The 18,055-nt window shown below is 38.9% G+C and overlaps 4 protein-coding genes across 8 annotated transcripts; 3 read left to right on the top strand and 1 right to left on the bottom strand.

Moving 5' to 3' along the window:
• Positions 1-45: 45 nt before the first annotated feature.
• LOC133736173 (uncharacterized) lies at positions 46-2,232 on the bottom strand. The gene is made up of 3 exons (XM_062163617.1): positions 2,064-2,232; positions 944-1,175; positions 46-475 (listed from the first exon to the last, which is right to left on the bottom strand). The coding sequence occupies exons 1-3, from the start codon at positions 2,177-2,179 to the stop codon at positions 179-181; spliced, it is 645 nt and encodes a 214-aa protein (XP_062019601.1). The 5' UTR covers positions 2,180-2,232; the 3' UTR covers positions 46-178.
• Positions 2,233-2,379: 147 nt separating this feature from the next.
• LOC133736172 (protein OVEREXPRESSOR OF CATIONIC PEROXIDASE 3) lies at positions 2,380-5,943 on the top strand. 4 transcript variants are annotated; one of them, XR_009859446.1, is made up of 6 exons: positions 2,380-2,726; positions 2,812-3,192; positions 3,560-3,880; positions 3,975-4,135; positions 5,311-5,407; positions 5,480-5,943. XR_009859446.1 is itself a non-coding variant. In XM_062163615.1 (5 exons), exons 1-4 carry the CDS (start codon positions 2,529-2,531, stop codon positions 4,116-4,118), a joined length of 1,044 nt encoding a protein of 347 aa, XP_062019599.1. In that variant the 5' UTR covers positions 2,380-2,528; the 3' UTR covers positions 4,119-4,135; positions 5,311-5,943. The 4 variants fall into 4 exon arrangements, 3 of the variants coding, with proteins under 3 accessions (XP_062019599.1, XP_062019600.1, XP_062019598.1); XM_062163615.1 differs by having other exon boundaries at positions 5,311-5,943; XM_062163616.1 differs by lacking the exons at positions 5,311-5,407; positions 5,480-5,943 and adding an exon at positions 5,191-5,207.
• A 696-nt stretch (positions 5,944-6,639) lies between these two features.
• On the top strand, positions 6,640-9,163 carry LOC133736174 (transcription factor HY5). Its single transcript, XM_062163618.1, has 4 exons — positions 6,640-6,833; positions 7,300-7,480; positions 7,582-7,738; positions 8,625-9,163. Exons 1-4 carry the CDS (start codon positions 6,734-6,736, stop codon positions 8,688-8,690), a joined length of 504 nt encoding a protein of 167 aa, XP_062019602.1. The 5' UTR covers positions 6,640-6,733; the 3' UTR covers positions 8,691-9,163.
• A 2,036-nt stretch (positions 9,164-11,199) lies between these two features.
• LOC133736165 (cellulose synthase A catalytic subunit 1 [UDP-forming]) lies at positions 11,200-17,920 on the top strand. 2 transcript variants are annotated; one of them, XM_062163605.1, is made up of 14 exons: positions 11,200-11,476; positions 12,027-12,222; positions 12,308-12,489; positions 12,583-12,664; positions 12,751-12,937; positions 13,153-13,419; positions 13,517-13,862; positions 14,614-14,751; positions 14,844-14,969; positions 15,432-15,644; positions 15,735-15,999; positions 16,182-16,378; positions 16,506-16,856; positions 16,945-17,920. In XM_062163605.1, exons 1-14 carry the CDS (start codon positions 11,396-11,398, stop codon positions 17,530-17,532), a joined length of 3,219 nt encoding a protein of 1,072 aa, XP_062019589.1. In that variant the 5' UTR covers positions 11,200-11,395; the 3' UTR covers positions 17,533-17,920. The 2 variants fall into 2 exon arrangements, with proteins under 2 accessions (XP_062019589.1, XP_062019588.1); XM_062163604.1 differs by having other exon boundaries at positions 12,574-12,664.
• Positions 17,921-18,055: the final 135 nt, after the last annotated feature.

Raw genomic sequence — 18,055 nt, 5'->3', positions numbered from 1 at the left:
CTTTCTCAACCCTCATCCAACTTTCTAATATTGATAAGACATGTATTGGAGAAACAACTGGTGATTTGAAGAAAAAATGACAAAAATATTTATCGGACCAAATCTTGACAGGACACGCAGTTTTGAACTCGCTTACTGTTAAAAACGTTACACAAAAATTTGATGATTACAGTTCAACTCATTTCAGCTTAGATTTTGAAGACCTCTGAAGAGGCTTTGCAATAGGCCTAGCAGGTGCAGGTCTAACAATCTTCTTCGCATTATACTTTATAGATGAGAAGGCAGCGATCAAGGCAAGCAACATAGTTGGGTAGACATAGACAGCTTTAGTAGGATCTGTGTTCACAGGCTTTCCTAAGATCCCTTCTTTGATGAGGCCCCAAATTAATAGAAGTGTCCCAAACATGCTCATCCTCCCTGATTTCAGAACACCCACAAGGGCTCCAGCCACAGAGAAGTAGCTCCCTGTTAGAACCTGGTGAATGAATCAGAAACAGAGATGAGATTACTGCTAGATAGCTTGCTAAACCCTGATATGGAATTGTAGTACATATCTAATGATCATTTAAGAGGAAGCATGGGATGAAATTTCACGTAGTTTAGGACGAAACTGGATCCCAGATATCTACTTTAAAGTGTTCACCTCCCTTGACCATTTCAAAGTCAGTAAGAAAAGAAAATACTCAACTATCTTATTTGTGTAAGTTAACCCAGCTTCCTATTCAAACATTAACAGGGTGCAATACAATTGGAAAACAAAGTTAGGTTCCTACAGTAGTCAATATTTATGGACGAGAGTTTAGCAAGATCCAGAATTTAATCAAGCTAGCAAATCAGGAAAATACCAAATAAGGAAAAAAAAAAAAAAAGAGGCTTCCTCTAACTAAGATAAATACATTTTAAAATAACAGAAAAGGAAAATAATCGGTTGAAAAACGCAAACCTCTAAGCGCTGGAGATCAGTAACTGGATTGGCTTCCTTTGCATTGGTCAAGTTATAGATTTCTAACAAGTTATTCCAGCTTGGAACAGTCATGTTCCTTACGAGGCCATTTGCAAGAGCTCCAGGGTAGAGAAGAGCCTTTACTACAGGAACAGGAAAGATCTCACTTGTAATCAGCTGGGAAGATGTGAAATGCAATGGTGTGGTACACATACCAGCTCTGCATGGAACTCTGTGACAATAACCAAAGGAGAAACGGACAAAAGCATTACAAATTTCCCTTCACTATATCTATTCCAACTTTACATGATAACACAGAAGGAATGCAAATTTTCTCTTTGGTGAAAAGATAAGAACAAAGACTATTGTGATTTGTTCAAGACAAGCTAGAGGAACAAATGGAGAAGTGAAGCAGGGAGATAGATTCAGAGAATAAAGCAGTAGGGAGGTTCAAAATGAGTAACATATATATGGTACAATGGTAGTACAGCAACGCATTTCAATCCTCCATGTCAGGACCTACATGGATCCCACATTGATTCAAGAAAATGGATGCTTTACATTAATGTGATTCCGACTAATCACGGAAATATGTTTACCAAGGCAGAACTTTCAGCAAATCTAGAGCCTTTCATTCAGTTCGAATTTTGCCCAAGCAACAAAACATATATTGCCACTTAAAAAAGAACTCATCTCATTCCCTAGTCTCAAATTGCTGATCCATATAGCGGTCCTAGTGAGAGTATAGCCAGTGATCCAAGTACACTAATTCAACTGCTAAACCAAAAAAGATTGTGCAGATCCTAAAGCACAATCTCCAGGTATAACAAAGTCAAGTCAACAAATCTAAAGCAAATATAAGATTCAGTCTTTTTGCAAAAAATTGGATTAACAGTATGACCCCAGGCTAATCCGAATTCAACACAACCCATAGAGGGTTTCATCAACCAACCAACCCAGATTCGATAAACCCAAAACCACCAATACCCAGTTGCTAAAACATGAAACTGAGCAAAAAACAAAGCACACCCAGATAGACTTAACAAGTTGGGGAGCTACAATTATAAATCAAAATTTCGAAAAAAAAAAGAAAAAAAAAATGGTGACAGAATTACAGTACCTGAAAAGTGGGATCTGAAAAATGATTAGAATGAAAAAGATGCGAGCAGCCTTCGTTTGGATATTGCCCATCCATCCTTTGGACGACGACGACGACGACGAAGAAGCAGTTGCCATTATTTGTTTGGCTTAATTCAGACTTCTTTACAGATCAAACTTCTTTTACTATGCTACTTATGCTTTGGCACTACTTGACAAAGTCAATAATAGCCGGGAATCACAGCCATCAAACGACACCGTATCGTCCCTAACGCCACGTCGTTTAATGGTTCAAACTTGAAAGCTTCACCCTCAAAACGGCGCTGAGCGCAGTCGTTTTATGTGCGAAGGCTAGACTCTAGAGTAGTATAGAGTAGAGTAGATAAACCCAGAACCACCAAAAGCGGCGCATTTTTATGCTAGCTAATCGGCGGAAGCGGTGCGAGGCTGTGACCTTTAAAACGCCACCGTTTCCTTGTAGAGCAAAATGGCTTTCGCTTCGGCGCTCAACGCTCCTAACGGCCTTCATCGTCTACCGTCTTCCCGCCACGAAATAACCCGAACCGGACCCGCCAGTCTGGTCCTGCCACGTCACCTTCCGGCCCGCTTCTCATCCACGCTCGCCTTCGCCCGCCGTAAAAACCACCGCGCCGCGGTGACGTCAGCTCAGCCGAAGTTAAAGAAGGTAACTTTGGTTTAATTTCTTGTTGCAGTAAAAGGAAAAAAGGTTGGATGGTTTTGTTTTTTTTTGAATTGGGGGTGAAATGTAGAAAAGCGCGGCGAAGAATGAGGAGGATGAAGTGGACGGCGATGCTATAGACGCTTTGTTTTCGCTGCTGGAGGAAGACCTCAGAAACGACGGCGTGTCGTTTGATGATGACGGCGAAGACGACGAGATAAGCGAAGAGGACCTGGCTAGGCTTGAAGAGGAACTGGCGGAGGCGTTTGGTGCGGTTGATGAGGATGAGGATGAAGAGGAGGATGACGAAGACGGGGACGGCGATGTTGATGTTGTTCAGAGCGATGCGACTGAAGAAGAAGAAGAAGAGGAGGAGGAGGACGACGATGAAGTTGAAGTTGCTGTGAAGCTTAAGACTTGGCAATTTCGGAGATTGGCTTCAGCTTTAAAAGTCGGTCGCCGCAAAACCAGTGTAAGTGTAATTTCTATATATCTATATGCGTTTCGTGGTAGCTGAAAAGCTGTGGGATTGGCCACAGAATTTGAATTCTTCTGGTCTAAATGGAAATTGATAAATTGAGTTGCTCAGCTTTTTGGAAGGTATCTTATTGGTTTCTCAGCTTATTGTATACACCAAGTTAAAAAACAATCTTTCTGTTTAGAAATTAATTGCTTTGGTTTCTGGTTGGGAATTAAACTTAATAGAATGAATAAGAAATAGAAAGTTCAACCTTGTTTGCATTGTAGCCAATAATTGATTGTCAAGTAAACTTTAGTTTTCAGTTATATATGGGGATTTTGGTTCTGCTGCAAATGTTTACGATTTCGTCCTGCTGCAGATAAAAGCCCTTGCAGCTGAGCTTTGTCTTGACAGGGCTCTTGTTCTTCAAATGCTTCGTGATCCGCCTCCAAATCTTTTGATGCTCAGTGCTGCTCTACCTGCTCCTAAAAAATCTGTGCCTGAACCAAAGCCTGTAGAAACTGTTGTGGAAACCACTGTGGAAACTCTTGTGGAACCTACTACAGATGCTGCAGTGGTCGAAACTGCGGTGAAGGTGCCGGTTCATGTCCGGCAACAAAAGTTTTCTGGTCAGAAGAGACTGAAGAAAGTGCATCTTGACACCCTTGAAAGAGTTTATAGAAGAACAAAGCGCCCAACAGTAAGCAACTCATTTTGATGCTGCGTGTTATATTAACTTGAAAGAAATTGGGCACCATTTTCTGATGCTGCGTGTGCATTAACTTGTGCCGCAGAATGCAATTGTCAGCAGCATAGTGCATGTGACAAACCTGCCGCGCAAGAGAATTGTGAAATGGTTTGAAGACAAACGTTCTGAAGAGGGGGTTCCTGACTCTCGGCACCCATATCAACCGTCTGCTCCTACTACTGTCAACTAGAACAATATGTAAATCAGGTGCTTAAAATTGTAATGACATGTGATAGAGTTTTTAAGTATTTAAGAGAAATGGCCTGCTTTTGTTTGTACTAAACTTACAAACATGGAAAAAGGGTAAATCACCATGAAAAAAAGACCAACCTAATAGCATATATCTGCCTATGTGATAAAGCATATGTTTGTTAACAAATTGGATGGAATAGGTATAGGAATAGGAATAGCTAGAACCGAAGGTATCTTGGTTTAGTTAGCTCTCAACTCAGCAATATAATAAAAAATCTTTGACCTCAATAATCTTCTTTTCCCTTGGATGGGTTAAGAGAACAAGGAAGAGAATAATAAAGGACGGCAACAGTACAGTGGTTCTTTCCTAGAACAAGTAACTTTAAACACAAGACATATTGGAAGCATATGTTATTCATTAGATGCCATCCCCTGACCTCTTCTGCTTCTCACATTCACATTTAATCTCTTTCCTCTGGTATATATAATTGCATGCTCACCTAGAATGTGCATCACAACTTTTTCATAGAACAAATATAATCACAACTGAGAAATCAGATTGAGAGACTATGGCTACATTACCAAGGTCAGTTACCTCATTTAGGAGGCAAGGCTCTTCGGGGTTAGTATGGGATGAGGCATTACAAAAAGAGGTAGCCAGGACAGAGTTTAGAGAGCTAAGGCTCTGCCACAGTGCCAAACCCCTTGGTCTGGTTTATAGCAATTCAAATGTAGAACTCACCATTTGCACCCGCAATAATTCTACCCCAGCCAAGAAGAAGAATTCTTTTAAAACCAAATTCATGAAGATGTTTCCAGCTGTTTTCAGAAAATGGGCAACCCGGAAATTCAACCGCGGAAAGGAGATGGCATAGTTTGTTTATATACATTCTGTCGTGTGTGATTCAGGCTTCTTTCATTCATCTTTTAGCCATTGATGTTTGTTCATGTATAAGCATTCTCAATATCTTACAGTATACATATGTGATGCTTAAGAGTGTGATCGCATTTTGTTCATTACTGCATATAGAAAAATCCCACATCTTAAATTCTTGTAACTATTGTTTCAGTTTTGTTGAACTCTTGGAGAAACTGTGGAATGTCAGAATCTATATGGATAAATGCTTCAAATAATAGAGTTTCAATTTCCGCTATCAATTTCATGTATTTATTTCATCCTTTACTTGGAGCATGGGTAATCAGGATCTTCTCTCCTATGTCTTATCTAACTGAACATAATGACAAAATGGTATTCCACCAGATCACTTTCATGTAATTAAGGAGAAGGTATGGTTAGGAAACAAATCCCATCTTCATTCCCTTATGATTTAGAGAGGAAATGACAAATGTTTTGGTCAGGAAAGGGGCAAAAGCCCACCTTCATTCTACTGTCTATGGCTGAAAGAGACTCTTCCTTCAAGTTACGAGGGATTATTTGTAAAGGATTGGCAGCGACGTTTTTGGGCCACCACAAATATCAGTCTACCAATTGTAACATTTTTATGGCTACTCCAAGCATCACATCTTTACTCTGAAAATGAACTAGTCTATCTTTACCCTAAGGGGTTGAAACAATGTAAGCTACTTGGACCTTACATCGCCCTTTGCAGCCGACGGAAGTCGATATTTGAAAGATGATATTTAGAGAGTTCAAAGTCTTTTGTGTGATGGTGGTAGTCTGGTAGATTCATAAAAGGTCGCTTGGTACAAAAATTACTGTTCTTTGGTCCCATCCAAACCCTGTTCAACTTGGTTGCGTCTTTCAATTGGATAGCAAAATCAACCATAAAAAAAAAATATATATGCTTAAAATGATTTCTTGCCTATTTTGGGGTCAACAGATAGATGCTCAAGCATTTGGCATTTTGGCAGGTCGGATTATGACTGATTGGCTTTGGTATGAGCTTGTGCTTATTATGGTTTTCACACTTGATCACCATATATAAAAATAGATGTAAAAACACAAGTTTTGTTAAAGATTCATACTCACAGTTTTTTTTTTTTTTTTTGATTGGGTTCATACTCACAGTTTTGAATAATTCAGAAATTAAATTATATTTTGACAGTCAGATTTTTTATATTAATTACATAAATTTAAGGATAGAATGCCTAACGATAAAGTTAATTCACGTACTCCACTAACAATGTCAAGAATCTTAATCAAACTCATTTTGACACCAACTCGTCTCTAAATATCTATGCGTGCATTCCACTTACCCATTACGTCAAAGGAAACATGCAGTTCCATGCTATTACTCTACTACCATATAGTTTATGCTTTACCAAAGTCTAGAAACACATGCGCTTCCATATATCCAGCACATAAAGTGGTCCCAGTTCGTTGCATCTCCCACCCAACTTCCCATACCATCCCTTAGATCTGAATCCAATCCGACGATCCCTCTACCTCCACGATCCACCCCTGCAAACCTTTGATTCATCCTACTCCTCCTTATGGCTCACAAAGCTCCACGATGCCGCTCGCAGAACCCTCCTCTCTTATTTACTCTAATGAAACATTAAAGTCCCGCTCTTTTCATTTTCTCTCACTTGAAAACTAACCATACAAAGATCTATTTTTCCATATTTGTCTGTGCCTAATCTCTGGATCAAATGTTGCAAGACCAGGCGACCAGCTCTCTTGCCGCCAGCTCTCTGCCTTCGAGCAGTGAGAGGTCTTCCAGCTCTGCATTCCAGCTCGAACTTAAAGAAGGTAAGATTGTTAGACTTTCACTCATTTTTTCTTATCTCTCCTATTTAAGCTTAATCATAACTTAAGTCTCTGAAACTCTGAATCTAAAGAGTCTAGAAATTTCCCTTCTGGGTTTTGTATAATCAATGATTTTCTTAACTGGGTGTTTGTTCTTTTTTGGCGGCAAAGCTCATCTCTTTTAGGCCGTTACATTGTTTCAGATACAAAGGATAGCTCTTTTTTTACCATGTATAGCTTGACTTGTTATATGAGTCTGTTCCATTATGAATCTGAAGAATTTAGAAATTTCCCATCTGGGTTTTCCAGAATGCGGGATTTACTCAACTGGGTTTTTGTTCCTTACCCGGGAAACGTTTGATATTGTTGTTTAAAAGATTGTTTCTTTTGAAGGACAGATATGGAGGAACTAAGTATTTAAATATGAGGTCCTGAAAAAGATGATTTTTTTTCTTTGCCTGAACTTTAGGCATGGAAAGTGATGAGGAGATCAGGAGAGTGCCGGAGATTGGAGGCGAATCAGCCGGAGCATCGGTCTCTGGCAGGGAAGCCGGTTCGGTGGCCGGTCCAGACCGGGTCCAAGTGGCAGGTGAGAACCAAAGAAAGAGGGGAAGAAGCCCAGCTGACAAGGAAAGCAAGAGGTTGAAGAGGTGAGCTTACCCGCACCGCTTTCATAGTTGATTTTACTGTTCTGCCCTTCTTGCGTCAGCTCATTGGCATTTTGGTTTTTGTGGGTTGCAAAACTAAACAGGTTGTTAAGGAACAGAGTCTCTGCTCAGCAAGCGAGGGAAAGGAAGAAGGCATACTTGAGTGACTTGGAAGTTAGAGTGAAAGACTTGGAGCAGAAGAATTCTGAGCTTGATGAGAGGCTCTCTACTTTGCAGAATGAGAATCAGATGCTTAGACATGTATGTGACATCATTCTCCTTACCCTACATATTCATCATCATCATTGTCTATCATTATGGTATCATTTATTCAATTTGATAGCATTTTCATAATGTTAGTGATGCTGATGACATAGAGAACTAAGCTTTAATCAGTATAAAGCCTAGTTCCGGGAAAAATAGTTGAGGTGATGGAGCATATAGGATGATTGTTGGGGCCTCGATTGATATCACTTACTGAAAGTTCAAAGTGTTAGGGACATGCATGTGATTGGGGGCCTACTCCACCAGATCCATTACTTCATAGTTTTCTCTTTAATGAGGAAAGGTGATGTATGGAATAAGGGATAGAGGTGCTGCCGTCAAGTTTATTTTGGTTCATGATTAAAATGGTTCATCAAAGTTACTATATGTGATTCTGTTTGTTATAAAAGATTCATTATGGTTCAGTTTATGATCTTTCTTAACAAGCGCCACGTTTGTAGATTTAGTGTCCAACACATGATACCACCATGTGGAAATGGTAGTAAATTAGTAATGTACCAATGGATGTGAGCAAAATTGTACTTGTTAGGATTTCTTACATCTCGTTTAGATGTCTATTATTTCTTACCACATCCTTATTGTTGCCATAGCTAGTTTTTGCACATCTGAGCATGAAATGACCCAAACTATGCTTCTTGTCATTGTCTTAATTGGTAAATGCATATCAATTAGGGTATTTGTGAAACTTCACAAGCCTTTGTCCTTGGAGACGTGACGGCTGGAAAACATTTCCTAAACTGGTCACTAGAACAGTTTTAAGTTTATACTGAAGACCTTGATTCCTTGTATTACGCTGCATCTGTAATGTAACACTTGCTAGTTTTATTTTATAGCTTGTGACATTTATTTATTTTTGTTACAGATATTGAAGAACACAACAGCAAGCCGGCGAGGAGGTAGTGGTGCAAATGCTGATGGATCTTTGTAGGATAGGGTGTGAGAGGAGGGTTTGTAAGAAATCTAAGGATAGAGCTACTCAATGAACATATGTGAGGCAATACAACTTTAATATTCTGAGACAATAGACTTGGCATGCTTAATTTAGATTAGCATTTCCTTTAAGTTATCTTCACTATTACTGCTTCATTTGCTTGCCACCTTCTTGTTCGTTTCTGTATGCACAGATTTTGTGCCAATTGTGGCATCAGAAATGTGCAGGTATGACCCAAAGTTTATGACCTATCACACATAATGCGTAACCAGTGGACGATGGAAGAAGGCGTGCATGGTGGTGTGATTATAGCAGGGTGAAGGAAATAGTAGTGGTGGTTTTGCAAATGTAGTTAAGAGTTTGCGTACTGGTTACTCTGGAAATGTTGTAAAAGCTTTATGGAGGAGGTTGAGTGTATCACTAATTCAATGAAAAGAAACATAAAAGTAATATCTATATTCTTTTTAAAATGTGGTTTCTGGTTCTTGCTATATGATTTGAAAGCAAGGTTGTTATTCCCTTACTACCAAATTGCAATGAACAACGATGTCCAGTTTAGCTTTCCAATTATGCCAAGTCCTGAATAACACGTACAATTGGAAAATTGTCTAGAAAAATATATAAAAATCAAGAAAGAACGAGGAACCGATGATTAAACAGGATGCTCTAATCCATAATTCCTCGTTCCTCTAATCATATTGAGCCAATAATTACAGTGTTGTAGTAAAAAGAGAAAAAAAGGGATGGTTTGAGATGAAGATGAGCACAGGGTTTAATTGGCCTTCATCTATTGGGTTAATATATAGGAAACAATGAGGGATGACAATTCGTGTAATTAGATTTAGACCTCATCAGTTCATGATGTATGTAATCGCTGGTGTTATATTAGAGATAAAAGTGATTTCACTTTCCCGTTTGGAGTAAATACGTATTTACATTGTCATTTTCATCTCCTGTATTTTTTTTTTTTAAAAAAGGAAAAAGAATTAATAAATCAGATGAAAAGGAAAAAAATGGAGAATGGAGAGGCACCGACAGAGGCCAATGGCTTGTTCATAGTCGGGCGGTAGGTACTCGGCTTGTTCACAGCCAACTACAAAATCAAAAGCTTAATATTATTTTATAGCAAATTGTTGCTCCTTTGATAGATACCTTCAACCGGTAAACCTACACGTGGCTCGATCTAATTGGAGACCATCGTTTCCAAGTCAATATAACAACTCAATTATGCACAAGATCTGCAAGCTTATTATTGTTAGATGAGAAAGTGATGTTGTTACTGATAACGAGCTGAGATAATGAAAACGATAATGGAGTGTGTGACAGGGGAGAAACAAAAAGAATGGCACGTTTATTTACTTGGAATGGAAAATAATCATGAATCGGAGACAAGTGGAATGGGAGAAGAAATGAATCGGTATTGATTCCGGAGGAATGATTCCTAAACCCATCTCCCCCCTTCGTAATCGAATTCCTGAGTATTCAGGAATCGATTCCTGATAAGGAGGTGGGACCTACATCCATTCTGATTCCTTCATGTGTTAGTAAACGCAGAATTTCTTTTACCCGGAATCATTCCGATTCCTTTATGTGTTAGTAAACGCAGGAATGTTTTTACCCCGTAATCATTCCCTTTCCTTCCAAGTAAGTAAACGTGCCCTTAGGAGGGAAAAGAGATCGACTCCATATATTTAACAATTTTCAATATAAATAGGTATGTTAATTGAATGCTTCATTCAAAAAAATTTAATTGATAATTTAAGGGTGGAAAATAATGAGACAAATAAATTTATTTTAATTATTTCATTATTTTTTGTTATTGGACCTAAATCCAATGTCAGTTGGGCATGAATGAGTGTGAAATCAGCTAACAATTAAGCGGGATTATCTGAATCATGTTCGATTGAATAAAACATTTGATAAAAAACACTTTTTTGCTTAGCAGCAAATTCATTTGTTAGATTGTAATTAATCGTCGTTAACATAACACTGAAGTAATTTCTCTGAAAGTGACACAACAATTCGAAAAGTAGTGTTTAGATCTCTTGAACTCAATACTTTGTGAGAATGCATTGTTTACTTGCTCATGTGTAGACCCTAAGTAGTGGTTGACAGTGTGATTGAGTTTTTGACTCTCTGTGTACTTGACATAAAAAAGTAACTTCTTGCTAAATGAATTGTCTGTTCGATTAAATGTAGGTCACTGTAGATATATGATTGTATTGACATACATGTAATTTTTATTCCGATAAAATTTCTATTATGATAAAAAAAAAAAAAAAGTAAAATATAGCAACCTAATTAGGGAAAAAAAATAAAAACAAAAATCCACAAGTGAAGACAAAATGAGCGATATTTTGCAGACGCGTACAAGCCTACCAAAGGGATCACTGACTGTACAACTACTAAAAGCGAGCTGGACAGCGGGAGACCGGCTCACCCGGTTAATAAAGAAATAAATAATTGAGATTGGAGGAAAATATACTAGTAATAAAAGGACAAGCAAAGAGAAAGCTGTCATGAGTGGAGAGAGAGAGATCAGAGATGTCGTAGTGAATAGGCCAAGAATTCACACCCTCCTCCTCTCACCTTCTTCATCACACCATCAACACCGACGCTCAGATCTCTCTTCTTTTCTCCTCTTCTTCTCTCATATTCATCAACACCACAATTTCAGAAACCTGAAGAGCTGATAACCAGCCATGGAAGCCAATGCCGGAATGGTGGCCGGCTCTTACAAGAGGAACGAGCTCGTTCGGATCCGTCACGATTCCGATAGCTCAGTAAGTGCTTTAGCGATTTTGTTAGAATCGTATTTTTTTTAGTTGAATTTGGTGGATTTTGACGGATCCGAGTGTCGGCAGTGTAGAGCTATCAGTAAAATGTTGACTGAATCGGAAAATTATTAGCTGTTGTAATTGAATTGAGCGTAATTTGCATTTCAGAGGCAGTAATTTATGTTTTCTTCTTTTTACTTTTGATTTTACTGCTTAGGTAGTGGTATTTTGGATCCGAGAGTGTTGATTGTGAAATTGGGAAAGGATTTGGATTTGACACTACAAGGGCAAAATCTGTTTAAGCAAGCCATAGAACATTAGATATGCAACACATTTGAAACGGAAATTTGATCAAAATCTGTTCTCGTTTTTAACAACTATGTAATTGCTTTTATGATTTCTCCTATGTCTTGGAAATGTGTATGGTAAAGGTCAATCTTTGATGCTTGGGACACTTGTGGACAAGCGAATGTGATTGCTATACCCGGTCACTCTAAGATCTCGGAGTTACTCTTCCTTTTAACTTTTCTCTGAACATTGTTGTTCATTAATGCAGGCGAAGCCCTCGAAGAATCTGAACGGCCAGATATGTCAGATCTGTGGTGACACTGTCGGGCTTACAGCTACTGGCGATGTCTTTGTTGCCTGTAATGAGTGTGCCTTCCCAGTTTGTCGGCCTTGTTATGAGTACGAGCGGAAAGATGGGAACCAGGCTTGTCCGCAATGCAAGACTAGATATAAAAGGCACAAAGGTTGGCTTCTCTTTTCGTTATTCTTATTGAGCTTATAGTTTGCTTCAAGGATTGCAATCAAGTTCACTAAACTGATAAACTTCAGGGAGTCCTCGCGTGGACGGAGATGAGGATGAGGATGATATTGATGATCTTGAGAATGAGTTCAATTATGCACAAGGAACTAGCAATGCAAGACGCCAATGGCAAGGAGATGATCCTGACCTCTCATCTTCCTCTAGACATGAATCTGGACAGCCAATTCCCCTTCTCACAAATGGACAATCGGTAGGCAACTAAGCAAACGAGCTTCTCAATACCAGTTATTTATCAGAAAAATAAAAACTTTCTTTTAAACTAACATGCTCATAGTCTCTTCAGGTGTCTGGTGAGATACCCTGTGCTACTCCTGACAACCAATCTGTGCGAACTACATCAGGTCCTTTGGATCCACGGCAGCCAGGTATAACTTAATTATATTCATTCAAAAAGCCTCCTGACAAATGGCTTATTTGAACTGTCATTTAATCATGTAGTTTATTGTTACAGTTCCCGTGAGAATAGTTGATCCTTCAAAGGACTTGAATTCCTATGGGCTAGGAAATGTTGACTGGAAAGAAAGGGTCGAAGGATGGAAACTCAAACAGGACAAAAATATGATGCAGATGACCAGTAGATACCCTGAAGGAAAGGGGGACATGGAAGGCACTGGTTCAAACGGAGAAGAACTCCAAATGTGAGCATTGTAAAAGGCTTTATTTAACTTGCTGATCTTGGTTATGATTACCGAGTTGAACATCTGTTGTTATTAATGAGTGTTGGAAGATGCATTTTTGCCTACATGATAAACAAGAGAAATGAAAATTGTTTTTCCTTGTTGCAGACAATGTTTGAATATGGTTCGATTTTCCATTGTAGATGACAATTTTTTTTCTTTTGTTTTCATCTCAGGGCTGATGATGCTCGACAACCTTTGAGTCGTATTGTTCCTATCTCTTCATCTCATCTGACACCTTATCGTGTTGTGATCATACTTCGGCTTATCATTCTGGGTTTCTTTTTGCAATACCGTGCAACTCACCCAGTGAAAGATGCATATCCATTATGGCTAATATCAGTTATCTGTGAGATTTGGTTTGCTTTTTCATGGCTTCTGGATCAGTTTCCAAAATGGTTTCCCATAAATCGTGAGACCTATCTTGACAGGCTCGCACTGAGGTTGGTCAACTTCATATCTTCTGTAGCAATCTATAGTTTGAGTTGTTCTTTTGGTTTCAGATCATTTTAAATTACCTGAATACTTTTTACACTACAGGTATGATCGTGATGGGGAACCATCTCAGTTAGCTCCAGTAGATGTGTTTGTGAGTACAGTGGATCCCATGAAAGAACCTCCTCTGGTTACAGCCAACACAGTTTTGTCCATACTTTCTGTGGATTACCCTGTGGACAAAATCTCTTGCTATGTGTCAGATGATGGATCTGCAATGCTGACATTTGAATCCCTTTCTGAAACTGCGGAGTTTGCTAGAAAGTGGGTGCCTTTCTGCAAGAAACACAACATTGAACCTAGAGCTCCTGAGTTTTATTTTGCTCAAAAGATTGATTACTTAAAAGACAAGATACAGCCTTCTTTTGTAAAAGAGCGCAGAGCAATGAAGGTGAGTAATGTGCATGGATTCCTCAAAAAGTTAGGCATGATTATTTCTCATATGCCCATTTCAAACAAGACGGTCATTTTGATTCTTTGCGAGACAGCCTGCTTTAAATTTGCATATTTCATAATTCATCTCTCTGATATCGTTTGCATGTGTACCAAGAGTCCAAGACATCATCATTTAACTCATGACCATAGAGCAGTATATGTATACCAAGACATCATCTCTCTGATTCCCTTGCATATGTAGCCTGGTTTAATTACATAATTTATCCAAACCCAGAACAGAATAAGAAAATACAATTTTCATTTTTTGTGGTACATTGCTCTTTAGGCTATATAATATGAGATCTGGTTTCCAGCTTTTGTCTTATTGGTGCCTGTTATACTCATCTCAAAACAATTGTTTTTTTCAATGCTTGGTATTATTGGTGCCTGTTATACTCATCTCAAAACAAATGTTTTTTTCAATGCTTGGTAGGTTAAAGGATTACCAATTTTATTGTTGGTAGAATCTTGGGTTTTCAAACCATTATACAAAAGGATAAAAAGTGTTAAATTTGGTAGATTTGATTGCTGTAATATTAAAGTAATAGTCTTTTACCTTGTTTGAGAAGATATCTTTAGTGGTCTATAAGTGATAAATTTTGGTTATCTTCCGGGAGAGCTCAAAGGAAGTCTAGAGTAGATTGTGGTGACTTTGTATGTGTTTAGCACTTCAAATGGAGAATAATGTGTATCTGTTTGACCCACAGAGAGAGTATGAAGAATTCAAGATAAGGATTAATGCCTTAGTTGCCAAGGCACAGAAGATGCCTGACGAAGGTTGGACAATGCAGGATGGGACTCCATGGCCTGGGAACAATTCTAGGGATCATCCAGGAATGATCCAGGTACTCACAATGTTTTATCCAGTGTGTTGGGTTTCTGCCTCCTCTTTTTTGCTCTTATAGTAATTTTAATTCTCTATCATGTGAAAGTGCAGGTCTTCTTAGGCCACAGTGGCGGCCTTGATACAGATGGCAATGAGCTGCCTCGACTTGTTTATGTTTCTCGTGAGAAGAGACCTGGCTTCCAGCATCACAAAAAAGCTGGAGCAATGAATGCATTGGTATGTTCTGTTGAGTTGTTTTTATTAATTTTCTTTTCTGATTGCTATAATCAAAGTTTGACCGAGTTGGAACTATATTTTGGGTATTCAATCATTTTCTGATAAAGATGGATAAATGCCCAAAATGACCTGTTTTTCATTGATATGCATTTGTATAACTGCATAAATGCTCACCACTAGCTTCTATTTATGACCTCTGTGGAGGATCTGTCTTTGTTACTTGGCTGATTAGGATCCTTAATAATTCCTTGACCATGATGGCATGATACATATCATAATGTTAGAGGATGCTAACATTCTTTCAATTTGGGGTAGCAATTGTTTGTAAATTACCCTTGTTTTATAGCAATACTGTTATCCTCTCTTAAACAAGATTATCTGAGATACAATAGGTATTTTGATTAATAATTGTATACCCAAACCATCTCAATTTTCTGACATGGTTTACCATGTGCCTTGTAGATTCGAGTTTCAGCTGTCCTGACAAATGGTGCATATCTTTTGAACGTTGATTGTGATCACTACTTCAATAACAGTAAAGCTGTTAAGGAAGCAATGTGTTTCATGATGGACCCAGCTTATGGGAAGAAGACCTGCTATGTACAGTTCCCACAACGTTTCGATGGGATTGACATGCACGATCGATATGCCAATCGTAACATTGTCTTCTTTGATGTAAGTCCTACTTGTTTTGTAATCATCATTCAGCAATAACAAATTTCATTCCACCGGAAAAATTACATTGTTATTTCTTCTTATTTGCAGATCAACTTGAAAGGGTTGGATGGCATCCAGGGTCCAGTCTATGTGGGAACTGGTTGCTGTTTCAACAGGCAAGCGCTATATGGGTATGATCCTGTTTTGACTGAGGAAGATTTGGAACCAAACATCATATTCAAGAGTTGTTGTGGTTCAAGAAAGAAGGGAAAGACCAGCAATAAGAAGTATATTGACAAGAAGAGGGCTGTCAAAAGAACTGAATCTACCATTCCCATTTTCAATATGGAAGACATTGAGGAGGGTGTTGAAGGTTGATTCCTCTTCTGTTTTACTTTTGGATCCACTGCCAGTTTCATTAAACAATTCCATTTTCAGTTAAATTTGGAAAGAAAGTGATCAATTTGAGTAGCATTGAAATTCACAAATAAACCAAAACAGTGATTTACCCAATCCATGTCCAGTGCTGTTAACTAGATTCTTTGTATTCTGCAGGTTATGATGATGAGAGGTCCCTTCTTATGTCTCAAAAGAGCTTAGAGAAGCGTTTTGGTCAATCTCCAGTTTTTATTGCAGCCACCTTCATGGAACAAGGGGGCATTCCACCTACAACAAACCCTGCAACTCTTTTGAAGGAAGCCATACATGTTATAAGCTGTGGGTATGAAGACAAGACCGAATGGGGAAAAGAGGTCAGTTAGTATAGCAATTTGGTCCTACCAGCTCTCATTTCCCAAATTTAATTAGTAGCATTGAGTTACAGTTATTTACTGGACTTGCGGTTGTATTTACTATAATTGAATTATCTTTTGTCACCAGATCGGATGGATCTATGGTTCTGTGACTGAAGATATTTTAACCGGGTTTAAGATGCATGCTCGTGGTTGGATATCAGTCTATTGCATGCCTCCCCGTCCAGCATTTAAGGGGTCTGCTCCCATCAATCTTTCTGATCGTTTGAACCAGGTGCTTCGGTGGGCCTTGGGATCCATTGAAATCTTGCTCAGCAGGCATTGTCCCATATGGTATGGCTACAATGGGAGAATGAAGCTTCTGGAGAGAATTGCATACATCAATACCATTGTTTATCCTCTCACATCTATACCACTGATTGCATACTGTATGCTTCCTGCGTTTTGCCTTCTCACAAATAAGTTCATCATTCCTGAGGTAAATACTAGTTTAGGTTGATCTTACTTGCATTTAATTTAATGCATGATTTTTTACAGTGCACTAAATCTGTTGAATGCTTATGCAGATAAGCAACTTCGCTAGCATGTGGTTTATTCTTCTCTTTGTTTCGATTGCCGCAACTGGAGTTCTTGAGCTTAGGTGGAGTGGAGTCGGCATTGATGACTGGTGGAGAAACGAACAGTTCTGGGTCATCGGTGGAACATCTGCTCATCTTTTCGCTGTCTTCCAAGGTCTCCTAAAAGTTCTTGCTGGGATTGACACCAACTTCACTGTCACATCAAAGGCCTCTGATGAGGATGGGGATTTTGCAGAGCTTTATGTGTTCAAGTGGACAGCACTTCTCATTCCTCCCACCACAGTTCTCATTGTGAACTTGGTAGGTATCGTGGCCGGTGTTTCATATGCCATAAACAGTGGGTACCAATCTTGGGGGCCACTTTTTGGCAAACTGTTTTTCGCCATGTGGGTCGTTGCCCATCTATACCCATTCTTGAAGGGTCTGTTGGGTCGCCAAAATCGTACCCCTACGATCGTCATTGTATGGTCTATCCTCCTTGCTTCGATATTTTCCTTGCTATGGGTGCGCATCGACCCATTCACATCAGACGCTTCAAAAGCTGCATCAAAAGGTCAATGTGGCGTCAATTGTTAGTTCACTTCAGTGACATTTCTGCTGCGGAAATGCTATTTCTCTCCACTTCTGTGTGTATATAACAAGATGTGAAGTAAAGTCGTCTACAGAACTTTTTGTGTTTCAGTCTCTGTGCGGTCGAAATCCCAAAAGGGAGTCTGGTGGATATGAAAAATGAGAGGAAACCCCCCTCACCTTTTTGTTGCTCCTTTCACAAGTATTTATCTTTATTGAACTTCAATCGTGGTGCAGTATTGTTGTTATGGAGAGGATGTAGAAGCTATTTATTGCAGTTCTTGGTCTGAATAGGACACACTATTTTGTGCCATGTAAACTTATTTATGGGGTATCCATGTTGGAAACTACAATTCAATACAGATTCTTTGTTTCTTTTTCTCGTTGAACACAATTTCTGTCTTCAAGTCTTCATCTTTAAAATCTGACTGGAAGTCTGGAACTGTGATTTCTTGTTCAAAACTTGCAGAAGAATACTAGAAGCTAAAGGCAGGGCTGTCACTCAGTCGGTTCTGCAAGTATTCTTCTA

Source organism: Rosa rugosa, chromosome 3 (genome assembly GCF_958449725.1).
Source record: "Rosa rugosa chromosome 3, drRosRugo1.1, whole genome shotgun sequence".
NCBI classification, from domain to species: domain Eukaryota; kingdom Viridiplantae; phylum Streptophyta; class Magnoliopsida; order Rosales; family Rosaceae; genus Rosa; species Rosa rugosa.
Note: the sequence above shows the minus strand (reverse complement) of the source record. Positions and strands in the feature narration are given on the sequence as shown.